This window comes from Oryzias latipes, chromosome 16 (assembly GCF_053564925.1).
Source record: "Oryzias latipes strain Hd-rR chromosome 16, Olatipes_Hd-rR_3.1".
Lineage (NCBI taxonomy): Eukaryota > Metazoa > Chordata > Actinopteri > Beloniformes > Adrianichthyidae > Oryzias > Oryzias latipes.
In genome coordinates, this window is record NC_136252.1 from 12,347,275 (window position 1) to 12,375,023 (window position 27,749).

At 44.5% G+C, this 27,749-nt stretch overlaps 1 protein-coding gene across 4 annotated transcripts in view; it reads right to left on the minus strand.

Annotated features, from left to right (window-relative positions):
• Positions 1-1,015: 1,015 nt before the first annotated feature.
• Positions 1,016-27,749, minus strand: part of ascc3 (activating signal cointegrator 1 complex subunit 3) — a 31,409-nt gene continuing 4,675 nt past the window's right edge. For all 4 annotated transcript variants that reach the window (XM_023964176.2, XM_023964174.2, XM_078933424.1 and 1 more), the window contains exons 5-42: positions 27,530-27,647; positions 27,083-27,281; positions 24,911-25,046; positions 23,962-24,087; positions 23,203-23,406; positions 22,243-22,383; positions 21,356-21,520; positions 20,241-20,417; positions 20,087-20,158; positions 18,588-18,722; positions 17,920-18,111; positions 17,534-17,758; positions 16,456-16,575; positions 16,183-16,347; positions 15,389-15,475; positions 15,115-15,291; positions 14,577-14,802; positions 12,774-12,928; positions 12,470-12,568; positions 12,216-12,384; positions 11,517-11,737; positions 11,200-11,285; positions 9,865-10,031; positions 9,627-9,772; positions 9,420-9,540; positions 8,815-8,957; positions 8,436-8,573; positions 8,129-8,249; positions 7,845-7,977; positions 7,151-7,276; positions 6,672-6,783; positions 6,453-6,587; positions 5,806-6,030; positions 5,456-5,607; positions 4,475-4,625; positions 4,178-4,384; positions 2,014-2,189; positions 1,016-1,569 (exon numbers count right to left, since the gene is read on the minus strand). In XM_023964176.2, coding sequence (XP_023819944.1) covers positions 1,446-1,569; positions 2,014-2,189; positions 4,178-4,384; positions 4,475-4,625; positions 5,456-5,607; positions 5,806-6,030; positions 6,453-6,587; positions 6,672-6,783; positions 7,151-7,276; positions 7,845-7,977; positions 8,129-8,249; positions 8,436-8,573; positions 8,815-8,957; positions 9,420-9,540; positions 9,627-9,772; positions 9,865-10,031; positions 11,200-11,285; positions 11,517-11,737; positions 12,216-12,384; positions 12,470-12,568; positions 12,774-12,928; positions 14,577-14,802; positions 15,115-15,291; positions 15,389-15,475; positions 16,183-16,347; positions 16,456-16,575; positions 17,534-17,758; positions 17,920-18,111; positions 18,588-18,722; positions 20,087-20,158; positions 20,241-20,417; positions 21,356-21,520; positions 22,243-22,383; positions 23,203-23,406; positions 23,962-24,087; positions 24,911-25,046; positions 27,083-27,281; positions 27,530-27,647 — 5,772 coding nt within the window. In that variant the 3' untranslated portion in view covers positions 1,016-1,445. The remainder of the gene's footprint in view (positions 1,570-2,013; positions 2,190-4,177; positions 4,385-4,474; positions 4,626-5,455; positions 5,608-5,805; positions 6,031-6,452; positions 6,588-6,671; positions 6,784-7,150; positions 7,277-7,844; positions 7,978-8,128; positions 8,250-8,435; positions 8,574-8,814; positions 8,958-9,419; positions 9,541-9,626; positions 9,773-9,864; positions 10,032-11,199; positions 11,286-11,516; positions 11,738-12,215; positions 12,385-12,469; positions 12,569-12,773; positions 12,929-14,576; positions 14,803-15,114; positions 15,292-15,388; positions 15,476-16,182; positions 16,348-16,455; positions 16,576-17,533; positions 17,759-17,919; positions 18,112-18,587; positions 18,723-20,086; positions 20,159-20,240; positions 20,418-21,355; positions 21,521-22,242; positions 22,384-23,202; positions 23,407-23,961; positions 24,088-24,910; positions 25,047-27,082; positions 27,282-27,529; positions 27,648-27,749) is intronic.

A 27,749-nucleotide genomic window follows, 5' to 3' on the forward strand; every position in this document is an offset into this window, starting at 1 on the left:
CAGCGTAACAGTAGTTATTGGGGCTGTGTACCCAAGTTCAGGGTGGGAGTGTGCTACAGCCTCCTCTCTGACCTGCTGTTCCTGCTCTCCCCCGGTGTTACACTTGTGTTGTACCGCTTCGATCTCAAGTTGTGATAGTAGTTGTCCATTGTGGATATTAGAAGATTGAGCTACTAGTTGCTTGGCAGTTAGCCTTGATTGTGGGTTTTGAAGCATCCATTAACTCCACATTCTCTGCATGTAACCTCACCTATTTCAACAGAGCTTGATGTACTCATGCATCTTGGATGTTTCATCCTGGATTTCCACGCTCACTAGTCCTTGGCCTCCGTCCTTGCAGCTAGCGTACAGTCTCAGTGAGCTGGATATGTGATAGAACCCTCCATGTATGGTGAGGAGCTTTAGTGTCTTAACCTATGAGGTCTGTATCTCTTCCTTTGGCCATCTTATTACCCCTGCAGGATATCTGATAACTGGCATTGCGTTGCTGTTTATTGCCCGGGTCTTGTTCTTGCTGATGCATCCTCACTCTGTTGGTCAGTTGATGGTCGGGCAGAACTTTAGTTTGGTGGAGATCAACTCTGTAAAGTTGTTCCAAATCTTCACTCTTGGAGTATTTTTGTTGCTTTACCATCTTGTATTATTTTATATATCTTTTTACTTCTGCCAGTTTTTGTAGCTCATCATCATCCTCTCAGTAGATTCTGGTATCAAAAGCAGATTACTGTTTCACAGCGTGCACGTTCTTCCAGAAGGTGGAGGGCGTGGGCAGAAGCAGGACAACACACGATGATTGATTACATCTCTGCAACTACTGCAATCTGAAAGATGAGTGACTGCAGAGGAGGCAACGGAAGGACGACCTTCGGCGAGGAAGATGGAGCCAGAGAAACAGCTTTAGAACATTTCAGGAGGGTTTAACCAAATCACCAGGAAAAGGTTTTCTGCTGTGAGAAAACCCCACCGGTTGGATTAAATGAAGGCCAAAGAAACAGAGCTCCAAGATGGTCTCAGATTTTTGTCAACAGATGTAAGAAGATATCATTTTTAATAGTTATTTTACAGAGAAGGTCCACTGAGAACGAACATTCTTATCAGGAGCTGCAGTACAACTACAGACCAAGACCACCTCAGTGCTGGGTTGGGTTTGGTCTGGGACCCAGAAGTCCATGCAGTTTATGCACCCCCTACCTGAATGTTCTTGTCTTCAGATCACAGACAGACTCTGCCTTTACAATCATAATACTCACTGAAGGCATCTCATTCCACTCCCTGTGCTTTATTTTACAGACTTTTCATGATTGTTGGAGCCCCTTCCAGCAAGCTGATTCAAAGAAAAACGATCAACTGGCTTGATTAGGACACTCAGGTGATCACACAAACACAATCAAGGACAGCAAAACACCCCTTTTGGGTGGTCCCCTGTGCTGAAACGAAGAGGTTGCTCAGTCCAACACCTCTGTATTGACCTGAGCTGCGATGCTGGCAGGTGTAACATTCAGGTGCAGGTCGTACTGTTGGTCCAGGCCCAGGTAGCTGTCACTCATCACATAAAGCGTGTAGATGTACCTGAGAACAGAGAGAAGATGCAGCATTGTCACATGATGAAGTCTACCCCTACGCTTAAAGCATCTAGAGCAGGGGTGACCACACTTTTTCGGCATGCAAGATATATATATATATACATTTTCTGTGAAATACTATACTACAAAATACACCCACAAAGATATGCACCATTTGCAAACACAAAAAAGTGGTTTTCCTGACAAATTAATTCAACCCCGTGTTGCAAAAATAAGTACACCCCAGTCAGTCTTAGGAGAAAAGCCAAATTTAAGACTTATAAAATTCAATTCTAACAGGCATTCAACCACAGGTGAGTCTAATGATTCATTTAAGGGGTGTCCAGCACACAGGTGACTATAAAAGAGCATTTCTTAAACAAAAACAAAAAACCCTTCCCATTTGCCTGCAGTGTTTGTGTGGGTCTGCTGTTGCTGCCCAGTACTTTACCTTCCAGGCTTCTCTGGTGTGTAAAAGGCCACAGATGCAACAGTTCGACTGCGCACATAACCAACTCGTTTGACAGCCAGCAGCTCTCTGCGATCCACCTCCCCCAGGACTAGAAACCAGCCCTCATCCTTCACCTTGGGAAAGCGAGGAGCCACAGCCTTTCCGTCCTGCTTTTTCTGCAAGGACAGACACAAATCACATAGAGGTATGAGTAAATTTATGGCATTATGAAACAATCCGTGTCATGTTCTTGTATCTTTTCCCCAGGATGTGTCAGGCCTATTTAATTAAAAGTCATATAGTTTTTAAAAATGCATTACCTTGAATTTTTTGTTAATATTTGGCTTTAAAGAGCCTAAATATGCAAAATCAGTGTCTTATAATGTTCATTCCTCACTAAGACAAGTCCAAAGCGGTTTTTTGATCCATTCATGCATTTCTGAGTGTTCTTCTAAAAACCTGCTCTCTTAGCACAAGCGCCTTCCAATCCACGAAAATGAGTGGGTCCTCAAACTGTGATGTCACAAAGTGAGGATGAGTCTGCAATACCAGCTCCGCCCACAGGCTAACACACACATCCACTTTGTCCGTGAAGGTAGCCAAAGGTAATATATGATCATATGTATGGCTATCGTTTACTCAGAAAGGTTTAAGAACAGCAGGATATAGTGGTCAAGGACACTTGCTGAGGAACCAAAATAATATTTCAGACCGTAGGAAGGGAGAGGGGGCTCTGTCTGTTTGTTTCTCCTTATCGAGGCATCTGCCAGTTTATGACTAGAGACAAAATATATATATATATATATATATATATATATATATATATATATATATATATATATATATATATATATATATATATGAAAAATCATGAAAAACGCCAGAGGGGAGGGGTCAATCAGTCCAGTTCTTATCTACAGCCTACTACACATATTTCTGAGACTCCAATCTCATTAGCATGATCCAAACCTTCTCTAAAAACCCACACATACATGTCCAATGCAATAAAAAACCCGGATGATGTTTAGAGATCGGGTTTATTCATTTTGCAGATTTCTACAAAATCATCGGTAATCCTGTCTCCATGTCTGGATTCATGACATCACTCCCGCTGCAAGAGCTGCATCTGATCCTCAGCCACTTCCCATGTGTTTCCGTCTCTCTGTGACCCCGTTTGAAGGCTAACTGTCCCGCATTAATGCCAGAAGGGAGAAATAAAAACAAGAATAAAATTAGGGGACCCAGCAGGCTGCATCCTGCATGCCGCAGCTGCCTTCTTTCTTCCTGGGGGGCTGGTGTGGCGGACCCAATCGGTCCAGTCCCATGGGCCATGCAACAGACCGTCCAGGGTGTACCCGCCTTCACCCAACAGTAGCTGGGGGTGCGCTCCAGCAACCCTGTTGCCCCAAAAGGGAAACAGCAGGTTGAGAAAATGGCTGGAAGTTCAGGAGAACTATTGGATCGATCCACCATACATGATTTGTATTCTACCCGCTGATCGAGTCACTGAAAACGTCATGTTGAGTCCAACCTTTCTGCCCAAATCGCACGGCTACCAGACCGCCCAGCCATGCCCGTTGCTCAAATCACGCCACACAACCTCAGATTGCGTACGTACTATTGACTTAAAATTGGAGCTCTCTTGCCAAGTCACGTTTGGGGAGATCGCAGCATTAAAAGGTCACGCTCCGAAATCACAATTAATAATTTCTCCTCCGTGATCAAGTCAGTTGGTACTTCCGTGAATTAAAAGAGACGCCATCCATACGCCACTTCCGAATCCAAGCCCCTGATGGGTTAAAGTTCAACTGGTTTCACTTCCAACACGCAAACAGGTATGTTTGGTATGTGGAGCCCAAAAACGGTTGTAGAAACTTGTGTAGCAACACACAATCGCGAGAGTTTTGAACGCCGAAGCCCGAAGCGAGTATCTGCATGTTTCTATTGACTTCATTGGAAAGTAGTCTCTTAAACGTGCATTGCTGAGGTCGGTGTGAAGGTAGCTTCAGCGTTAGCCGGTTAGTGCGCAATCTTACAGTTGAATGAGAGCTGTAACAGCTCCCATGCAAACGCTCAGAGAAGGAGCAGAAGCTAACCGTGTCCACAGGGCTTCTGCTGAGACTGCAGAGGAGGTCAAAGGTGCTGGGGCACCAGGCACACTAACCTTCTGCTGGCCCACGGTTATCCGATGCAGGCACACCTGTAGGACGTATTCCTGGTCAGCATGGATGTCCAACCAGTTCCTATCCTCACGCAGATTCTTGCTGACTATGTGGACCGGGCGCTCCATCTGTTCCTGGTTCTCCTCCCACCAGCCCTTCACACTCATTCTGACCTCCAGCATGGGGAGGTGACTCAGGAAGGCCCATGTCTGTCAGGAGAAAGGTGAGGTTCTTAGAGCTGTGTGTTCATACCGGCCCTGTAAACTGAAGCAGACGTATTGAACAGTGAATAGTCTCACCTGTGCAGCCTGGCTGGAGTGGATCTCTGAGCTGACCATGGCCGTGAAAACACTTTCGTTTCCATTGCAAGCAGCGATCAATTCAGGAAGTCCCTGGATTGTTCCAGTGAAGCCCTCCTCCTCACCTCTTCTGTTCTTTTTTGTCCATTTCCTATAGAATTGTTTAGAAAAGGAGTTTGTAGAATGTTTTCCACTAAACAAAAATTATTTTTTTTGGCAGCCCCTCTCCAATACCGCCCCTCACTTCACCCTTACTAATCTTTCTTGCTTCCTATGTGGTGTAATTATAGAATTATAATGATTATAAAAGGAGATGAGGTTGAATTTTGTTTTAAAGATCTAATTTTGATGTTGTTAAAGCCTAAATGTGTTAATATCTAAATCTAAACATTAGGGGTGTGAAAATATTTTTTTTAATTAAACCTTTATTTACCCAGGAATTGTCCCATTGAGATTAAGAATCTCTTTTTCGAGGGAGTCCTAGCTAGGGGGGAAACAATAAACTACATTTACAATAAAAATGTCAACATTAAAAACATAAATAAAAAATGAGAGCTCATGTAAAACAGGTACAGTTAAAAGTGACTTTCTCCTCCAATCTCAGCTTGGATTTAAAAATATTCAGAGGAATGAGTTCTTTTAATTTCCATCTTTTTTGTAGAGTGTTCCATGTGGAGGGGGCAGAAAAGACAAAAGCCTTTTTTCCCAGTTCTGTACGAGCAAATGGAACATGTGCATTGGTGGACCCATTTTTTCCTCTGTCTCATCCAGTCAGCCATGTTCAGTCACTGTACCCGTCCCACTTCAGGCTCCCTTTTAGCCATTCAGGACCCTCTATCATGTCTGTGATACTTGCAGACCGGGGTGAAAACCCAATTTTTGCCAAAGGAAATGAGTCGTTTTCCATTTCTAACTGATGCAGCACGATCGTCTGAAACATCACGAACACACCAACTTTCTGTGGAACAGTAAAGCAATTACCTGAACAGGTGGAGGTGCTGCTGTTCAATATGTGGTAATGTCAGTAAAGACGAGTCATGCAGCCAGCGGCCCTGGACAACCATCTGCACCAGGTTACAGATGCTTATTGCTGTAACAAGCCATCCTTCATTTGCAGCAACATCCAGCATGGCCTGCAGGGCGAGCAGATGTTCACAAAGCTTAACAAACTGAATTCACGTAGATAAAGCATTGAAACAACATTAGAGCTACCTTAAATGACCCATGACACAGAAATGATAGCAGTACACCTACACCCAGCTCCAATAGCTTCAACAGAAAACAGAGAAGAACTGACCACGGGGATCCTAAACATAAAAGGCGAGGTGTACCTGACAGATCCGGATAGCGTTGTCCAGCACCGTTTTGGTGTCTGTGCTGTAGTCGCTGCAGGGCAGCTGGGCCCGGCTGAAGTGGGCCTGCAGCAGCAGGTGGGTCTTTGCATGAGCGCTGTCAAACGAATGGGGGTTGACCTGCAGGGGGAGCTGTTGTGCCAGCTGGCTGTTCAGCTGGTCCTCGTTGTGTCTCACTGGCAGCTCAGCGTACTCCTCTGCATCCTGAGACAGCCACATGAAAGATAAGCCACTGCAAGCTGATGATATCTGGAGCCAAGGTAACTCTGAGAACATTCTCTGATAGTGTTTTGCTTCGTCTTCAGACCGTCCTTTAAACCAGCATCATGGTTCTGTATTTGGGCTTTGGGTAAACACTGAGGTTCAAACCAAAAGAACGATCATGAAGAGACAGTTGGGTGGACGTCTCAGAGATTCTACAGAGAATGCAAAGACATGGAAAATGCCAGCGAGCAAAGTCAATGAACAGAACAGTCCTGAAGTAAACAGGGAAATGAGCAAACGTGTTTGAACATAGAGCAGATGGAACCAGGGCTTTCCCGCCAGCAGGGCATTAAGAACTAAACCCTCATTTTTGAATTCCTGCCACCAAGAGTGTTCTCGACGTTGTGTGGAGTGACACTCACTGTGAGGATGGAGAGCAACTCCGGGATGAGCAGCTCGGCCCTCAGACGCTCTTTGAACATGCCAACGCTCTGGTGCTTCAGGTAGTAATAGGAAGCGATGCGGCCGTAAGTCAGAGGCTCGACCGTCCGCTCATCCTGCAGCATCAAGAGCATTAGTGTGACGGTCACAGGACTTTACTGGCAACACAGCTGCAGAAGAATACAGCCAATAACACATACCTCCTTTATCTCAATGCAGTGAGAAATCTCCAGGTCCCGAAGGCTCTGTTCCACCAGGTTAGACAGATATTTGTTGATGGATTCATGGCTGGTGTCTGCAAGACTGTAATAACTGCAAAAAAAGGCCACACCCATTGAGGGGCGGGGCTGCATGGCATCATGACCAGCATGCATTTCATGCAGATTCTCTCAATGCATGCTGGGTGTGGCTTTTTTCCTTGCATTAGCAAATGAAAATGAAGTGGTTTTATAATGATATAACTAATGAACCTAAACTCTGGAGAAACAAATAATGTTATAGTGGTTCTACTGAGATGTTCCTCTGGTTTTCTAGCTCTATGGATTGGAGGTCATGGGTTAGGGTTAGGGTTAGCTCAGAGCAGTCACTTCCTTCCTGACAACAACATGCCTGTATCTAGATGTGGGACAGCTCTGTGGGCTCAGGTCTGCTGCTGTGATAAGGAATGGAGGTTTCTGACCTGGGGTTCATCACCAGGCGTCTGAAGAAGTAAGTCCAGGTGATGTAGTCCATGGCGTCCTGCTTGGATGAAATGGTTCCAGCAGCAATCTCTGCATTCAGATGGTCTGACAGAACACTGAGGAGGCTGTGCAGACAAAACAGAGAGATGTGAGACTTTCTCAAGATCCCTGAACCTTGACCTGCAAAACCGGACTTGTGAACAGCAATTGCTTTCTTCTGTGGGGTTTAATGTTCTAAGTTTCATTGTCCAGCACAGTACAGCTGCTGATCAATTGATTTAAAGTTCACTCATTTTCTCTGAAGACCTTCTGGTGTTAGATCGGTGTTCAAGAGAACCATGAGAGTTCCGTGGACAACAGCCTGAGGTACCGTATATCTTCTAATAGTAGCCCCGCCGTCAATTAAAGACCGGCCACTCCTGGAAGATATACGGTATTCCTTATGTCTGCGTCTCCAGGGATACAGATTTCCTAAAAGTCAGACTTTTCTTTCCTGCATTTCATCTGAATTTCTTCGGAGGGATTCAGCGGCAGAACAGACCTGAAACTGGCTAAAGAAGGTTTCCCAGAGACCCCACCAAAGCCAGCTCTGGAGCTTCAGCACTCGGGTTCAATGTGCTTGAATGGCAGCTTTGGTGGATGAACAGAAAGAGAAACTGCAGCACACTGAAGCAGACAGGGGGGCAGTACTACCTGGACTCTACAGGGAACGGCTCGTACAGGAACTTCTTATAGAAGTCCTTCTTGATGTCGTGCACCAGAATGACCGCTTTGCCCTGCTCGTCAAACTGAGGGCGACCTGCCCGGCCCATCATTTGCAGAACATCTGCACAGACACACAGCAGGTAAAGGTAAGCATGACGACAAAGGCCACTGGACACATTCGACTGGAGACTGAGAGCTTGAGGAGATGGTGCAGCAGGTGAAAAGGTCACACTATTTGTCCATCACACAGGACGGGCAGTGGTGTACCGTACCAGTTATTGGGTAATCAACGTAGCGCCTGGATTTGCCGTCGTAGTATTCGGTGCCCTTCACCACCACCAGGTGAGCAGGAAAGTTGACTCCCCATGCCAGAGTACTGGTAGCTACCAGAACCTGTTTCAACAAATGACAATCAGAACGTAACACAGGCCTCACAAAGACTATGTTAATGCAGAGAAAAGCTTGCTCTGGTTTGATTGCTCCCATTGTGACATCATGTCATGGATGAGAGGACAGAAAGCAGCAGCAGAGCTCCATCATGCAGCTGAAATTGTCTTGCTGTGGTCAACTCTATTTTACCTGGATCTTACAGTTGACAAATAACTCCTCCACTGTTTTTCTGTCCCGCTCATGAAGACCTGCATGGTGCAGGCCAATCCCAAATGCCAGCGTCAGCTTCAGGTTGGAGTCCCTCACCGTGGCGATGATGTCTTCTATCTGCAGAAACAGAATCCAGCTGATCAGAGGTACAGGGTTCTACAACATTCTTTTACATTTAGAAACACTAATATAAAACGTTTAAAGACAAAAAAGATGTTATATTTTAACGTTGCTTCTGCAAAAGTAATAGATTCCTTTTGTTGTTTTAGCTGAAAACATCGGTTCTCTCTCCTGAAACATCTGTTTTTACAGAGACTGTTGGAGCCAGCAGACCTCTGTCAACATGATGGCAGCAAACCTCTCTCTCATCCTGGTGCAGCCACTGCTTGGGGTTGTCCTCAGTAGCTAGGTAGGCAATGAGATCCAGGGCAGTTAGCCGGGTTTGCCTCCGTGATGACACGAAGATGAGCACAGGCTTGGCTGGTGAATGGCTGCGTATGGCTAAGGAGACAGAAGCAAAGTGGCAGGATTATCTACTGTTTACCGTCAGGGATCAACCAAAGTCTCTGTTCTGAAGTTGAAGGAACATGCTCCCACTCTGTCTCTACCAAACACTGCTCTGGGGACCAGCTTCTGCTGAGGAAGTCTGCTTTTTCTAGCAGAGAAAAGGTGATCAGGTTTCCATTACAGCAAGCTCAGCTTCATTTGCTGTTCTTTGAAGAAAACAGTAACAGACTGTGTGATGAAACCCACTGAGCACTAAAACTCACTCTGAATCTGTCAGCATGCTCATAGGAAGGGATTGGAAGAGAAACTGGAAATATTTTCACATTTCTGGTTCAAAGTTCTGGTTTTTGTGTCACACAATGGCTGCAAACCGTAAATGTGGGCTTTTCTTCACATTTTTGAAGCTAAATCAAACATAAGAACCAAGAAAGAGAGGAAAATAAGGTGTGCAAGTACCTTGAAAGGTGGGTTTATTCATGCTGGCCATGCGGGGACAGTAGTGTTGTCCTGGAAAACCGTGGATGTGGACTTCCAGAGGAACGGGACGCACAGACGGGCGGAAATTAAATAAACCCACCTTGAAGACATAAAGCAGTAAGGAAGTCAGGGAGATATGATGAAGCAGCAGCACTGAAGAGGGAGGGGCTGCTGCTGGGGGCTGACCTGTTTGATACCCAGCCAGTCGGCCAGGTCTCGAGCATTGGCCAGAGCTGTGGACAGACCCACCACTCGCACGCTCTTAGACGTGTGGGAGGAGATGAAGTTGGTTCTGGACACGATGACCTCTAACACCGGACCTCTGTCCTCCCCTGGAGACAGTAGGGTCCAGTTAATGAAGGCTGAGAGAATGAGGCGCCTGCGTGCGCTCAGCTGCAACCAAGGGTAGCCGCAGCGCTCTTACCCAGCAGGTGGATCTCATCGATGATGAGAATGGCCACTTTCTGAACGTAACTGCGGTTCTGCCAGCTCCGGCTCACTCCATCCCATTTCTCAGGCGTGGTGACTATCAGGTCCGCCTGCGCGATGGCTCTCACGTCTGGAGTCACATCACCGGTCAACTCTACCACTCTTTATGCACAACAAATGGAAAATGTTAGACTTTAAAGAGCCGCTCCAATGGAAATGGTGTTTTGAACATGTTCTTGTAGCCTTTTTCTCATGATGGAGGACATAAAGAAAATTAAGGTTAAAAGTATGTTAAAGGCTGTAAAAAAAATCCTAACAAATATTTTACTCTCATTTGTGAAAAAAAACACCAGTAATAAAAACTGAAGACAAAAGAAATTCCCCAAAAATGTATCTTAGATGACCCCACGTGTTCTCCCTACCATGACAAAGGTGGATAAAGGTGGAAAGATTTCATGTAATCCATGGACACCAGTGAAAATCACAAATCATTGAAGAAAGAAGGTTTATCACACTGTCTAGTGGGTCTAGATGACCCAACTCCCAATGTTAAAGTGCCTAGGATAGCACAAGGGTTAAACAGCAAATTCGAACAAATCAATAAAATTGATTTCCCACCCAGCCCCACATAAATCCCAATAGAATCACATATAAATTATTAATATATAGATAGATATGCATATATAGAAGCCAGAAGGCCTAACATTGGAGGACAGATTTATTGTTTTTTTCTAATTACACCCCCAATTGATTCATTTCAATATGAAATCCTTACAAAAACAGCCTGAAAACATGATCATGTTTTGGATACTAGACAGTATGTCAATGACACCAAAGATGCAGGCTTCTATAGAGACTCATGGGGGTCGGGGGGCTCTGTAATGTTACGAAAAATGCTGCTTAATAAAGTTGCATTCAAAGTGGAAAATACCACCTTTTTATGAATGTCCTATGAATGGTTTATTCATCCTCCACGTCTTAAAGTCCATTCGGGGAAATATCGTCTGCATTGAACCAGTTTGTGGTCACATGCTGGCGGCAGACGCCACAGATCATTAGCATCATAGCATCAGCGTCTAACAACACAGCTGTCTCTAAAAGGGTGTTTTCAAATTCCCTCCCTAATCACTAAGTATTTTGCCAGATACTGAGTACTTTTGAGATGCCTGTATAGTAAATCAGAAAATGATAGGAAATGTGTGATGAAACCCACTGAGCACTAAACTGTGTGCAAAATACTGCAGTGTCCTGATTAGTAAGAAGAGCTGAGACTGACGGCGCTGCTGCAGACGCAGGAACCTTAAACATACCGACTGCGTGCTGCTCTTACTTTTTGCCCAACTTTTCCTGAATCCTGATCTTCCAGTCTTCCATCCTCTCCCTTACCAGAGCTTTGAGGGGTGCAATGTACACCACCTGTAAAAAATCCCAACAAATAATTTACTCTCGTTTGTAAGAGACAGCAGTAAGAAACAACTGAAGAGAACAAAATTCAGATTTCCCTAAAAATGTATCTAACAGCACATTCAAACTAATCAGTATAATGGATTTCCAGCCCAGCGCCACATAAATGCTAATAGAATCCCATTTAAGTGATTAATAAATACGGTAGATAGATATGCATATATAGAAGCCAGAAGGCCGAACCTTGGAGGACGGATATTTGTTGAAGACCCGGAACATGGCCATTTCTGCAGCGATGGTCTTCCCAGAGCCGGTAGGGGCTCCCAGCAGGACGTTCGTGTCCGTGTGGTACAGGGTGTGGAAGATCTGGGTCTGGATGGGGTTGAAGTGAGTGAACTTGTACAGGCTCTCATACTCTGGGTTCCTCAGTGCAATAACCGGTAAAGGCTGCAGGTCCAGCAGCTCTGAAACCCAAAAGAAAAAAAAAGACATTTTCTCCAAGCTGCACAGCAGAAAATATCTGGTTATGGATATTACTTCAAACTGCGTTCCTTTAAAATATATTCAGTTATTTTAATCTTAGTGAGAAAAGACATTTTTCTTTGTTAGTTTTTGTGGTCTCAGAGCTGCAATTGAAACCTTGACTTATAGACTTGAACAAAACACATTCAGCTTTGACAGATCTTAGCATGAGTTACTGAAGAACAAAGGCTTTCAAACACCGACGTGATGAAATTAGTACAAGTCAGGAGAAGGAGAGTCTCCTTCACTGTTGAGAAGCCTTTGACCCTCAGACTATTTTACATTTATTTAGCCCTTCTTTGGTTCAACCTGTATGTCAATGATTCCTTCACGAATGATATACGGATCAGCAAATGCTGGTACGACTTCCTAAAGAGGGATCCTGAGGTAAAGATGACTGCAGGTGAAAACGGTGCATACCTGTGTGGGGGGGGTGTCTCTCAGGTAAAACGAGGTTCTGGAAGTTGATGATGCAGACAGCCTCAGCCCCCAGCCAGCGATCAGACACTGCCCTGATGTAGTACTGCGAGGGCAGCGGCTCAAAAATGGGAATGGTGAACACAACATGCTGAGGCTCTTTGGAGACCACCTGCATGAGGGACAAGAAGCCAGCAGAAGCTTTAGCGCTCCTTCACATGCGAGAGCCTCTGCTGCTGCTTCATGTTAACACCAACCTGCTTCTTCTGGAGAAGAAAGTACTCAGAATGGTAGATGTGATCATTGATGGGGTCTTCCACCCACAACCACCACGGCTCTCCCACTGACCCGTGCACCTGAGCCAAACAGAGGATACATAAAAAGTGATGGATTAGTGATGGATGCAAACGTCGATGGGAGGAGCTACAGCTTATCCGAAAGCCTTTGTGACTTCACACCCTTCACAAACCGCCAATACTGAACGACTCAGATTTGTCAAGGTGGTGTATTCTTGAAGATCAAATGCCTAGAAACCACGAAGGCAAAAGAATTTTGTGTCACCTGGTCATTCCAGCGAAAGTCGGGCGTGACCATCAGACGAACTCGTAGAACGGTGCGTGTGATTGGCTGGATGCTAGCCTCCATCAGGATGGAAGGAATCTGATGCACGCACTGTTTGACCGTTAAGCCAATGTTTACATGGTGGAGCATGTGACCTGACAAAGACACAGCAGGCATTAGCAGGATAAGTTTCTTCATGAAAGGACAGGGATCTCCCAAAGCTCCCTTTAATCTACATGGTGATCAATAGAGCCTTTCCAATATCATGGAAAAGTTTATTCATTTCCATAATTCCATTCCAAAAAAAATAACTTTCAAAGAATATAGATTCAGGGCCCACTGTTTAATTGATTGCAAGTATTTAGTTGTTCATTTTTGCATAAATTGGTGGTCCAGCTCATAAAACCCATGAAAACAGAATTTCAAAAAATGACATCTCAGTTTTTGCAAAAATATGAAGACAGAGATTATGATCAAATCAATCAAAAAAGTTTTTCTCTAAATGTCCATCTTCAGTACTTGGTTGGGACTCCCTTTGCCTGAATAACAGCCTGCATGCGCCGTGGCATTGATGTAATCAGCTTGTGACATTGCGTGGGAGTGATGGCGGCCCAGATTGTTTTGATGCTTGTTGTCAGCTCTTCTTTGTTTTGTAGTTTTCTGCTCCTTATTTCCCACCTCATACCCCATTCACTTTCAGGGGGGTTTTGTTCTGGGGAGTTGGCGGGCCAGTCCAGCAGTGTGATGACACAGATATCAAACTAGGTTCTGGTACTCCTGGGGGTATGGGCAGGTCCAGGTCCTGCTGGAAGCTGAAATCTCAGCAGAACGAATCCTGAAGTCCTCTAAACATTCTGCTAGACCGTTGCAGTGATGAATTTACCTACACCAGCGCTGGACATTGCAGCCTAAATTTTGACAGACTGTGGAGATTTCTCTCTGGACCTCCAGCAGCTCGGGTTCTGCTCCTCACCAGTTTTCCTCCAAATCCTTGGACCTTGATTCCCAAATGAAAGGCATGCTTTCCTTTCATCAGAACCAGGACTTCGGACCACTGGCGAACAGCCCAGTCCTTCTAGGCTCAGTTGAGACTTTTCCTCCGCTGGTCCGGGCTCAGAAGTGGTTTGATCCGAGGAAGCCGACAGTTGGAGCCCGTCTCCCAAATGTGTCTGAATGTGGTGGGTTTTAAAGCCGATTTTTCCATCTTATTCCACTCTTTCTGGAGGTCTGGAGGTTCTTGAAAGCTTTTGATGATCAGCGGAAGCCCACGGCCGTCTCTTTTGCTACATCTTCTCCTGCCACATTTTGTCCTTCCATTAGACTTTCCATTGATCTGCTCGGACACAGAGCTCTGTGACCAGCCAGCCTCCTTAGCTAAGAACTTTAGTGGTTTACCCAGACACTGGAGGGGATCCATGATGGTCTTCTGGCTGAATATCAAGTCAGAAGTCTTCCTCATATTGAACCAAACTGAGACAATTTCATGACATCTGGAGAACTTGTGCAGCTGCTTTGAGTTTCGTAGATGATTAGTCTGTGAAACTTAGTTTTAAAACGTTCATGTCATGAAAAGTTTGAGCAGATTTATCCTCAGTATATAAAATCCCGTTTTCATGGGTTTCCTGGGCTGAAACCGCAATTTATGTAAAAAAAAACAATGTGGACCCAGACTTTATATTCTAAGAAAGCTTAATTTTTTTTATGGAATTAAGGAAACAAATACACTTTTCCATGATACTGCAATGTTTTGGAAAAGGGTCTGTCTGTGTCTCATCAGTACGCTAAACATGGAGGCTGCTTTACCAATTTCATCCTTCCTCATCTCCTTCAGCTTGTCCACAGTGAGCTTCTTCTCCTCCAAGCGGTTTAGCACTATGTGGCTTAGGTTGGGGAATTGGCGGAGAGGGTGGGCAAATCCCCAGAGCCGCTTGTCAATCACTTTGCAGAGGGTGAGCAGTCGGTAGGTCATAGCAGGCCACCTCTTCCTCAAAGCGATCTCAAACAGAGCCCTCATGATCCGAGCAGCATTCTGAAAAAAGGTTCACTGGGTCACCAAAAACACAGCAGACAAACCTCAGACTAAAGTCATCAGTTTTGGGCAAAGCTGTTGCCCAAAAATGATGAAACTTTTGTTAAAGAAACAGAGTTGCATTGTCTGGAAGTCTGGTTCAAACTCTTCCGAGAACAGCAAAACGCTCATATTCATGAGGACGTTTCCAAGCATTTCTGCAAAGAAATAAAGCAACTCCACAGAGAAGAAAGGTCCTGCTGAACCTCCCCAAATCCCAACAGCAGCAAGTGAGCCACATTAGAACTGGGATTTGAGTCAGATCCATCTCACCTGAGCCACATAGGACAGGTCTGAGATGAGAGAGAAGCTGTCCACATCTCCTCGGCTGATGTACGTCTGCAGTAAAATGTTCACTTTGCCGTAGCTGTTTTCCACCCCGCCTGCAGCCAGAAGCTCGCAGAAGTTAACTTGCATCTGATCCAGCTCCTCCAGCTCCTCCTCCCGCACCTGCAAACAGACCTCCATGTGAGCTTCTCCCTCACGTCTTTAGCGGACTGCAGAAAGGTCTCAGCTCGTCAGACATGGAGGCTCGAGGGCATCTCACCTTGAGCTGCTCAAACTCCTCTGCCTTGGACACGATGTTGAGAATGTCAGCTTCTGTGTTTTGAGAGCTGAACAGCTCATTGAAAGTCTTCACACAAGGAAAAAGGAAACGATGCACATTATTCAAAGGAAACAACAAAAAAGGGGCAAACATTGTAGAAACGGTGTTCTATCGTGAAAAAGTCTGTGAAAAAGGCAGTCTCTCAGTGTTTAAAGGCGCAGACCTCTTCAGCCCTGTTAGTTTCCAAATATACGTTCAGTGGACAAATGCTACAGCAGACTTACAGGCTACTAACAGTTCTGTAAATGTCCTTGGACATGTAAGTGGTATTTATTCTGCATCCACCTATCCAGACGATATTCACATCATGGTTAGTGCCACTATTTAGTAGCAATCCTGATTTGACTGTTGCCTTTTCGTCATCTGCATTTGGTTAACTTATACCAAACAACCTGCAGGTGGAAAGTCAAAAGCCTGTTCTGCCATGACAGTGAGACGAGCAAGGCATCTACTTATAGCGCTTTAACACCTTTCTTTAAGGCCCAAAGTCCTTTACAGTTACAGTCCCATTTACACACTGATGGCGTCTCTGCTGCCGAACTCTGGTGCCAAACTGTAAGCACCAGGAGCAACGTGGGTTTCAGTGCCCAAGGGCACTTTGGCATATTGGCGGGCAGGGCAGGAACCAAACCTGCTATCGTCTGGTCAACTGCTCTACCTCTGCACCATGGCTGCAAGCATGACTTGAACCAGTGATGCAAAGCCCATCACAACTCCTGCTGTGTGCTGCTGACCTCTATAGTGTTGTATCTGATGTAGAAATGACTGGCAGTGCGGCCCAGGTCAGTGGAGGCGAAGTAGCCGGTTCGCTCTTCGAAGCGGATCATGTGGGCCTTATCCAGTCTCCTGCCGGACTCCACCACTAGCTCTGTCCTGAACAGCTCCAGAGTCGGATCCATCTGCAAAAAGTTAATTTCCTCACTGTGAAATTCTCAACTGTTTCTATGTTTACTATTTAGGGTTTCACTTGGGCCTCTAACAGCCTATGCAGGCAAAGCCCCGCTCACCTGAATCGCCTTGTGGTTGATGCCGTAAGCCAGCGGGTTCGCTCTCATTCGAACATACAGGTAAGTGTAACTGAGCCACTTCACAGCCTCTTCCACGTTGGTGACAGTTCCCAGAGCAATCTGCAGGCCAGAAAAAGTAAGACTTACACAGCTAATGGTCTGTGGCACCACGTAATGGCTCAAACTGGAAAATGCAACAAAAGATTTCCTTCCAGATCTAGAATTTGTTATATTAGAACATAAAGGTCACACAAAGAAAGCTCTGTTGACTCCATTATTAAACATAAAGCATAACGTGATGGGCAGGACACAGATGTTTTTCCGGCCATGGAACAGTTACATGTAAAACAACATGTTCACAGGGAGTGCAGAAAAGGTCATGACCCCGCTCAGGGTGGATAGTCAAAAAGTGAGATGCATTGTGGGACTATTTAGTCTGGGTCAAGTAAGAATCTGGAAAGAAGCTATTCCAAATCTTTTGATATTTGTTGGTGGGTTGTGCATTTAAAGATGGTACCGTTAGTGTGAGCAGGGTGTTGGGGGGGCGGCGCTCTTTCTGTTAGCTTCAGATCCAACATTTGGATTATTTTAATGAAGCTTGTGTTCTGTGTAGGTTTGAGTTTACTCCAAAGCTGAGCTCAAAGGTGCATGCAGCGTTCACAAGCCCCTCTTTAGGTGGGGGGCCCTATGTGTCAGATATGGATTTCCTGAGATTATTCAAGAGTCTTGATCATGTCTCGGAGCAGACACGGACCAGCAGCTCAGAGATTCAGAACGTCTGAATTTATAGCTAAAAGTAGTCTCTTTCAGCAAATATTGATTAAAAACCACAGGTTTACTCTTAAGTTCATCCTAGTAGTGGCAGCCCTGAGCTGCCTCGCATAAAGACTCACCAAGTCTGAAACAATGAAACAAAACAATCTTTTTTATTTCCTTGTGCTACCTTTGTCTAACACTGAAAGGTTCAGGTGACACACAGACGCACACACACGCAGACACAAAAGAAGTTAAGAGGGGCGGCACGTTCTGCTCCAGACCATGCAGAGGTGCTGAACCAGCGCATGGACATCAAACACACCTCTGCGTTGAGGTTGTCAGCCAGGCTGCTCAGGTACTGGCTCTCAATGGGATTCTGCTGGGTCAGCAGGGTCAGGTAGTGACTCAGTTTGTCATGTGTGGTGATGATGGTTCCCTCGCCAAACTTGTCGAACTGCGGCCGACCCGCACGGCCGAAAATCTGCATGACATCCAGGATGCCCAGGTCCACGAAAGCACCACGCTTCGCATCGTAGATTTGAGTTCCCTGTAACACAATCACACACACAGACAGACACACGCCATCAGACACACAGATATAAAACCACACAAAAACAGACATATAAAAAGTCGTTCAACCACAAAGGGGACACACACTGGTGTGTCTGTCTGTCGGTGTGCAAACAGTTGAGGAAAAACATGAAGGACCTTAATAATGACGGCATGTGCCGGCAGGTTCACGCCCCAGGCCAGGGTGGCTGTGCAGACCAGCACCTTCAGGTAACCTTTGGAAAACAGGCTCTCCATCAGACTGCGGTCAGACCGCAACATCCCAGCATGATGGATCCCAAAGCCTTCTGGGAACATCTCCTTCATCTGCTTGTTCCTGGAGCGCTGGACCTGTAAAATGGATCACAGGAGGTCATGTTTTGTCTGTCCAATGGTAAATGGCGTATACTTGTATAGCGCTTTCTACCCTCTTTCGAAGGCCCAAAGCGCTTTACAGTCACATACCCATTCACCCATGCACACACACATTCACACACTGATGGCGGCTCCAATGGAAATCTCTCCATTCCTGGACCTCCACATCTACCACCAGGCCTGGTCCAGTACAAATTACTGGGAACAATCTGGACCTATTCTCTTCTGGCTCTGTACAGGGAACTCTGGGAAATATACCCCATTCACTTCTTCACTCTATTCAGACATGGGTCTTTAGTAACCTGCCCATGTCACCTTCTTTGGTTCCCCAGGACACAGGTTTGACTGATTTCAGTATTTTGCAGCTGTAAACTCTGTAAAATGCTGTATGTTCACACAGATGCAAAAGGCTGCAATGTTTCAGCTCCTAACATCCCGTTGAGCCCTCTCACCTGTTTCTCACACTGGCCGTAGTCTGAGCCCTGGTCTGTTTGAAAGAAGCATATTTCTCCATGGTTCTTGGCCATCTCGATCAGCGCCATGGCAGTCCTCACTGTGGCGTTTCGCGCATGCACAAACACCATCACCTGCAACACCAAAGCATGGCTGTCAGGTAAACCAGCTGAAGGCGAAGACGTCCACACGAGAAGAATCCTGCAGTTCTAGACTGAACATCCTTGAACCAGATTCCCAAGCAATAAATGCAGACATGCTGTGTGTGTGTGTGTTAAAGAAAGTATTAAAAAAAGCAAAACGGCAGCAATTTACTTGCTGAACTTCTAAAAAATCAGAAAATGAAATCAAGTTAGTCCAAATTGGTTCATCTTAATCCAGTCTTTTCAGTAATCCAGTTAGTCCAAGTGAATCCAGTCATTCCAGTTGGTCCACATTATACCACGTTAGTCCAGTTGGTTCAAGTTAGTCTAAATTAGTCCAATTAGTCCAAGTTAGTCCAGTCTTTACAGTAATCCAGTTAGTCCAAGTGAATCTAGTCATTCCAGTAGTCTAGTTGGTCCACGTTGGTAAAGTTGGTCCAAGTTAGTCCACGTTAGTCCAAGTTAGTCCAATTGGTCCAAGTTAGTCCAGTTAGTCCAAGTGAATTCAGTCATTCCAGATGGTCCACGTTAGGAAAGTTGGTCCAGGTTAGTCCACGTAAATCTATGCAAATCCAAGTTAGTCTAGTCTTTCCAGTAATCCAGTTAGTCCAATTAGTCCAAATCTGGACTAATCCAGTCTTTTCAGTAATCAATTTAGTCCAAGTGAATCCAGTCATTCCTGTTGGTCCACAAGTTCAAGTTAGTCCAGTTAGTTCAAGTTGGTCCAGTCATTCCAGTAGTCCAGTTAATCCAAGGTAGTTCAAGTTGAAAGATGAATGAATGTCATTATGGATTTATTTACACTGTTACACCATCATCCATGGTCCTCCACAGAAAATTGGTACACATGGGGAGTAATCAGAGGTCTGATAGCCAGGTGGACTGTCAACTTGTCTAAGCTTGGATGGACATGCAGTGCAAAGATTCCCTGCGCCATATATCAAAGTAAACATTATATCTAGAAATGGGAAAAGACACCAAAATACAGGACAGGTTATTTTGCTGACTCAAAGGCTGCACAGTTGAACAGTTAACAGGTGATGACACTGCTCAGTGAGGGGTAGGGAGCACTCCCCCTCAGGTTAGAAATCACTCGCTTGATCTTTTTTTTCTTGAGAGGATAGGCCAGCCGAATTTAAAGTCCAGGTCATGTCCACCGCTACTTTAGTCTGACCTGCTTTATTATTTTGACCATAAAGAGAGGATGGAGCTCAGGCATGTTTAGTGGGGGCAGGAAGGGAGCAGAATCCGTTTAAATATGGGCAGCATGTAGTAGGATGAGGTAAAGTCGACTTTATAGCAGTTAGGATGTGGAAAAGCTCCTGGAATGCTCTTTCTCCACACAGACTGCATACCTGATGACCTGCTTTCACCTGCTCCAGCACCTTGTTGTAGCAGACCTCTTCTATGTCGTGAATCTGCTGGATCTAAACAAAATGCTAAATCAGTCATTTCAGTTTCTCAAAAAAAAAGTAATGTCCTCATGCCAACAACACAGGCATCATTTACCTTGTTTGTAGTTTTGATGCCGACAAAGGTTTGTCCAAGCGGTACCGGTCTGAACCGGCCGTCAAAGAAAAAGAGGCCAATGTAGGGGTTGACGTGCAGAAAAGTGGCCACATCCAGATAGTTAGGCAGTGTAGCAGACAGGCCAAGGATCCTGATCATGCTCTGAGTGGACTCCACCTAAGCATCATACAGAAGCAACAGAAGCAGCTCATTTCTGCTCACAAAAGCCTACCGGTGGGCATTTTCTTAAAAAGATCTTAGAATTAAAAAAAAGGGTGGAACTTCATTGAATCTTCAGTTCCGTATTCCTGTGGAAGACTGGAGGAGAAAATGATCAAAAACATGAAGGTTGTAGAGATAATGTGAAAGACGGTGACCTCATTCATAGGCCTTTGACATTTATGGACTGGGGGCTGGTTCAGTCTATTTTATCATGGTGTGGATGGAAAGATGGAAAGAGGAAAAGAGGATTTATCCTGAATAAGTCTGCTGAAAATGTTCTGGAAGTGGAGAAAGTGTCAGATAGTGTGGTGATTCTGAAGCTGGAAGTAGAAGGTGTGATGCCCGAAGACTGGCAGTCAGCTAAATTCTAAAGAGAGATGGTTTCTCTCTTTTTAGAATTACCAACTTTATTAGTAATTTTATAAAATTATTATTCCTCTTCTCATCCATCCTTCAGAACATAACCTACCCCTGAAATGTTTCCCTAGCGGGAGAGAGAGCGAGTGAATAAAGGGATTATGGGAAATAAGCGGGGGCATACTTCCGTGCCAACAATCCCGCCAACAACTCAGAGGTGAATTTAAAATTAACCCCTGCTGCTCTGCAGAAACAATGTCCTAGAAAATTACACAGGTTTTATGATGTTGGCTAAAAACAGCATCATCATAATTAGAAGACCCCTGTGAATGATTTGAAAATAGATCAGAAGAGACTCAGACTGGGTCTACACAGACAGACCAAATCCTAATGGATAAAAAGGTGTTTGTGGTGAAACTGTTTCATGGTACCATACAACAAGAAGAATGTGACTAAGCAGAAAAAGTTTCGATCTTTGTAAAACCTGTATGCTTTGTTTTCAGTATTAGACGTCTTAATCAGGGTAGAGCACTGACCTGTCGGATTGTCCTAGCTACCAGGCTCTCGAGCACTGGTCCTCGATCTTCATGTAGAAGGTGAACTTCATCCAAAATCAGGAGACGGACAATCTGGGAGAGAGACACATCTCCCACACTTTTCCTTGTTACAACGTCCCACTTCTCTGGAGTCGTCACCAACATCTGGACACAAACATCAACTTTATGACTTTACATGACAACGTTTTGGCATTACTAGTGTGTTGCTCCCAGGAGGATTTAAAGTTTGTATAAGTGCATGTGTGCATGCAGATGCATATGCATTTATGTTTGTTTGCTTGAGCATGTGTCAGTGTGAATTAAGGCAGTAGATTAAGAACCCCAGGGGCCCCAGTTCACTCAGATCCCATGTTTCACAAATTATGGTCATAACTTGTATTTACCTGAAGAAAGTTGTTGTGCATCCACTCTGATCTGCTGGACGCAGGGACAGAGGGATTCTACTACTCAATATATGTATCAAATATCAATAGAATGTAAATCAGAGTGTTGCCTGCACACCTCAGGTATGATATATTATTGCTGCGTATTCACTGGCTTGCACTAAGAAAGAGAGTTCAAAGTTGGCCGAGTTCAAGCAGACGTTACACAGATGTAATTTGCCACCTTGATCAGAGCAGTCTCAGTGCTGTACTGCTGGTACGTTTAAGTATTCTGTGCATCTGGTGATGTTCTAGCAGCTGTGGGAAGAGCAGTGGACCTCTGATCAGAAGGTCGTAAGTTCAGTTTCTGCCGTGACTGCCCATCTGGCGAAGTTTCCTTACCACAGTGAACCTCACATTACTCTTGGTTTTTTGGCAGCTCTGCCACTATCAGTGTGTAACCTGGGTATGTGCTAAGGTTATGGTGAGCCTGGTGGTTTCTACCTGTGTTCTCAGGATCTCTCCTTTAGTCAGCTGCATGTCTCCAGTCAGCTCTTTAACAGTGATGCCCAGAGGCTCCAGACGCTTGCTGAAGTAGTTTGTCATCTCGGCTGCCAGGGCCTTCATTGGAGCCACATACACTATCTACCAAGAGAGGACATAACAAAACCTTACAAGCTGCTACAGAAACATTTAAATATTAAATACATATGAACAAAATAGAATGGAATGAGTTGAGTTGCCATGAGCGCAGCATTATAAATATTGTGTGTTATTGCACAGAGACCCGGTTATTGCACAGAATGGGATCTGAAAGGAATTTTAAGAACTTAGAATTTTAGCTAAGATCCATATTTTTGTCCCCAAACCAGACTTCTAGCAAGTTACCCCAAACGGAGCCAACATACTGAATTAGGCTGGAGCCATAAGAATCTATGAAATACAAGAAATAAGAAATTAGATTTTGGGATTTGACATGAGACATTGAAATTACAGTTTTGAAATCCAACAAATTAAAACCTATTAGGTAACCAATAAACATGTTAATCCAAGAGAGTACACAAAAGGAGTGCACATGAGGGCAGTCTATCACCACTAATTCAAAATGCTGTTAAAGATGTAATAAATATCAAATGATAGATATATAAGATACAAACTAAAATGTATAGGCTTCTGGTAATTTGGGGCTGAGGTTAATAGGTAGGATCCTGCTCACAACAAAGCCTCACAAAATCCTTGGAAGTCAATGGATTTTCCCAAGTAAGGCTGATATGTATTGGATTGAATATGTGTGTATATTAGTGTTTGCACATCTGCGTGCAAGTGTCTATGTACATATATGTTTTTCTGTATGAATGTGGATGTGTTTGTGAATGTGTCTGAGCCTGCAAGTGCATTCATATATGTGTGAGCATGTCTGTGCATCTCTGGTTCCGTGTGTGTGTGGGGGGGGCAGGTGTGTACCTTAAATTCATCCTTCTTGATGACCCCACCAGGTTGCAGATGCTGGCGGATCTCATGTAGGACAGTCAACATGGCGATGTTGGTCTTACCCGCCCCAGTTGGAGCACAGATTAGAAGGTTTTCGTTGGTGTTGTAGGCAGTTTCAAACACAATGGACTGGATTCTGTTCAGACGTTTCATTCCCTTGAACACCAACTGTCCAATCTGGGCAGGAAACAAAGATTTGAATTGCGATGAAAAGGAACTTCTCATCATTGTCACCAAAAGAAAAACATCTGTGATTAATTCACTGTTACATTTATATTGTTTGAAAATAAAAGCATGGTAATGCATCATTGGGCTTCTGTGAAAACAGCAACATCAACACTTCTAGAAACCTCCAAAGCCTCCCACACTACACAGCTGCCAGTCACCATTTAACTTCCAAACCAAGAAGCTAATGACTGTCAGTGAGTTTAAACACCACTGAGACCAGACTAAAGCTGGGAAAGAAATGCAGATTTGGAGATTTGTTAAAGCTAAACACGGCTCAAGACACTGTCACACTAATAGGAGACAGCACCTGCAGTCTTTAGCTTCAGTCAACATAATCAGGAAGAATGTCCAACAAAGTATTACAAATGTTTGAATTAAAATTTTGAACATGAAAGTTTTCTGCTTACAAATGGGTTTATGTGTTTTTATATTTTCCCCCACTATTGAACATGACCAAAGGTTTAATGAATCTGTTCATGGAGTGTCAATAATTATGGCACCCACCTCATCAAGTTCAGATATGTAGACAGGTTTCTCCTCAAAGCCAACAGGCATGGGGTCATTGGGAGGGATCTCCACCTCCTCACACATCTTGTTGTTTTCTCTGCGAATTCCTTCAGGCAGCAGCAACTGATGAGCAAACATAAAACCCCGACAGCCTCAGGCCTCACTCATGAGCTCAGACACTTGCATATGGGAAAAAAAACATCCTCGAAAAAAGCAAACATTAGGAATAACTTTATTAGCTTGACTGGTTTTAGGATACACATCAACTCCTGCATCCATATTCATCTGATACGACTTCACACAAAAAAAAAGAGAAACTAAACGCAATTTTCAAGTCATTAATATTAAACTGCACAAACTCTGGCACTTCTATACAAGTTCATCATACAAAAGTGAAAGCTAGAGAGAGGGTGGGGGTGTCAGGATCCACCTGCTTTGTCTTCAGCCACACCAGTCTCTCAGGAAAAAAGGTTTTATTTGAAAAATCCACAGCTTCTGCTCAAATCTGCCTCCATGAATCAGAGACTACAGCGGACAGGTCCAGAACTAGAGTGAAGATCAGCTCCTTAGCAATAAAGCCTGAGCACGATAGCAATACTTCTGTAAGTGCTGCTGGGGAGTGTGTAACCCATAAGTTCATGCATCGGGCCTCAAAGAACCACACAGGTAAACTTCAGAACTGAATGAAAGAGAAGAGACGCTGTAGGAATTTGATGTTTTAAAAGTTTAAGACACTGTAATGAAAGGTCACTTAGAGGGACTAAACATCCAGCAGAGTCAGAATATTGTTCCTGTTTCCAGGGAATCAAACAATATTAAGAGGCGCGTGGACTTATCCGTGATGGCATCATCACTGACCAAGTGCCAAAGATCAGTTAGTGAGGCTGAGCAGGTGCTTGGTAGCAGTCAAACACAAAGTTAGATTACATAGATGGCAGCAGCTCACCCTGGCTCCCCCAACAAAAGCAGGGGCCTTTGTAGCTTCTGCATAGCAGTCGTAGACATTGGGATATCTGATTCGCTCATAGACCCTGTCCCTGGTCAGAAGAGGTTCAGTACGAGCCGTCAGAAGTGCTTGTTCTCTGGAGGGGCAGAAAAAGAGGAAACAGTGTAACAATAACACTCATGTCTATCTTTTGCTTTAAACAGTGTGTGTTAATGGATGACTAAAGAATGAGGCCAAAGAAAGGCATTATGGTTGTCCCAGGGGCTTCCAAATCAAACAAATACTTGAATATACTGGCAACAGGTGTATGCAGATGTATCAGTCTGACTTAATGTCACTATGTGTGCTTGTTGACATGAGTACCATTGCAGAGGAAAAAATAGTATCGGTTCTTATCACTGCTCTTGGTAAAACAAAAACAGAAAAAAAGAGAGAAAAAGAGAAAATGTGTGCCCACAGTATGAATAACTGATTTCAGAATTCAGTCTCTCTGGTACCCTATTTCTAGCTATGGGTTTTCCTGGCGGGGCTGCAGCTAGGCTGGGGGAACAGTTTTCCTTCATGTGATGGTGGGGGGGTTGATGGCGGGGGGGGTTGGTGGCAGGCTCCTTTAGGTCAAGGTTCCCGTTTCCCCCTGGTGGGTTGCCCCTCCGTCTATGCACAAGGTTAAGATCCCTCCTCCTCTGGCCTTGGGACAGTTGCTCTGTGTACCTGCTGTACCTGTTGGGTCTAGTGCCCAGGTGTCAAACTCCAGGCCTCAAGGGCCGGTGTCCTGCATGTTTTCTAACCAACCTGCCATTGAAACTCCTTATTGGCTAAACACACCTGATCCTGGTAATAAACAGCAGATGAGGCAGGATTTCTGAAAAACCAACAGAAGGTTGGTGGTTTGACACCCCTGATCTAGTGGGTGAAGGCTGGGGTGGTCAGTTGGTCCTTTCCCTGGGATGGGAGGGATCTATGTTTGTCCAGTTGGGACACAGACACTCATGGTTGCTAAGACTAGTCGGTCCCGTCGGTCCCAGATCCGAACTCCCCTCCTTCCTCACATTCATTAGGGTGTCAACAATTGTGTTTCTGGTGTCCTTAGACAGCTCTTTGGTCTTGACCATTAGTGGAGTTTGGAGTGTGACTGTCTGAGGTTGTGGACAGGTGTCTTTTATATAGAGAACCAGTTCAAACAGGAGCCATTAATACAGGTAACCAGTGGATGACAGAGGATCCTCTTACAGAAGAAGTTACAGGTCTGTGAGAGACAAAAACCTTACTTGTTTGTTGGTGACCGGATACTTGTTTTCCACCATAATTTACAAATAAATTCCGATTTTATGGATTTTTACTAATTTTGTCTCTCCTAGTTGAAGTATACATATGATGAAAATTAAAGGCCTCTCATCTTTTTAAGTGTGGTAACTTTTGCAATTTGTGGCAGACTAAATATTTTGTTACTCCACTGTATGGGTACGCATGAGTTGATCTGTATTTGTATCGTCATTGAATATTCTCATTTATCCAGGTGACGTGGTCTTGATGTTGTGGAATGGCATTTGGACAAAAAAAATCTTCTTTAATAAAATGTGTCACCACTCATCCAAGTGGTTCCAACAGTCTGATGCCCCATATGTTCTCCAGGTGGGTATCCACATTCCTACAATTGTATGGCTTATTAAGGTGAACAAAGAAATGAAACCGGAGTAAAAAGCATTTCCTCATTAAATGCTTCCGGGCCCAATCATAGGGTGGTCATGCTGAAGTTTTTATTTTCTTTGGGAAAAGTGAAAGTGCAGCATGGTAAACAGGGGACCAAATGTGTCTGAAGCCTCCCCTCTGTTGAGGGAAGGGGTATTAATATTGATACCATTGTCTAGGTGAATACTTGTAAGCAACCGTCCTTCAGGGTTCTTCATCGTCCATTAAAACGTTTATGCCAGCGCAGTGATATAGAACTGTTAGAATTTGGGCTATGTGACCGCAACTTATTTTTGGTTTGGTATAACACTGTGGTATATGACTTTTTTTATCCAAACCAAGCAGCAAGTCAGAATCGAGTATTCACCCGGACCATGGTATAAGACTATTTTATTTAAACTTATATTACTGGGACTCTAAAAGACACTTCTCAAAACGAGCAACAATAAAAATCAGATCAAGGAAAAGAGAGAAATGATGTACCGCTGGGCCCTCATCTCTCTGGGCTCTAAGGTAAGCACATCTGAGGAGTCGGCGTCATCTGTTCCTCTGCTTCTCTTCTTCTCTTTCTTTTCTTCTCGTCTGTACATCTTCAACATCTGTTTCTCCTTTTCTGACAGAATGGTTACCTGGCAGCCATATGCTGGCTTGGTCCCTTCCCCACTTAGGTTTCGACAAACATCTAGAGAAATGTGAACATAAGAGAACAATCAAAAGGCTTATCGCCGTACAAATGTTGCAGATCTGTTGAGAACACTACACACAAACAGAGTGGGCAACCTCTATAGAGCAACACTCTGAAGACTTCCACTGAAGTTAACTCGCTGAACTTACATCCCAATTTCAAAGCCGCTTTAACAAAAAACTCATGCAACAAGTCACAGAAAGCCATGTTTGATCACAGCAAATGCCCCCTTGGGGCCGTCTTACCTGGTGGTAGGGCAGTTCTGTCATACATGCTGGAGCGCAGAGAGTTAACAATAGAAGTGCGGTACTTCAGAAGGGCGGATATTGTCTCCAGGCCGTCAGGCCCCAACAGTTCAAACAGCTACAGATGGTCATGGAAAAAATATGAAGTATTCACTCATGGGTTAATCATTTTGAATGTAGACACATACCCCCCACCCCCGCCCCCCACTCACACTTGAAA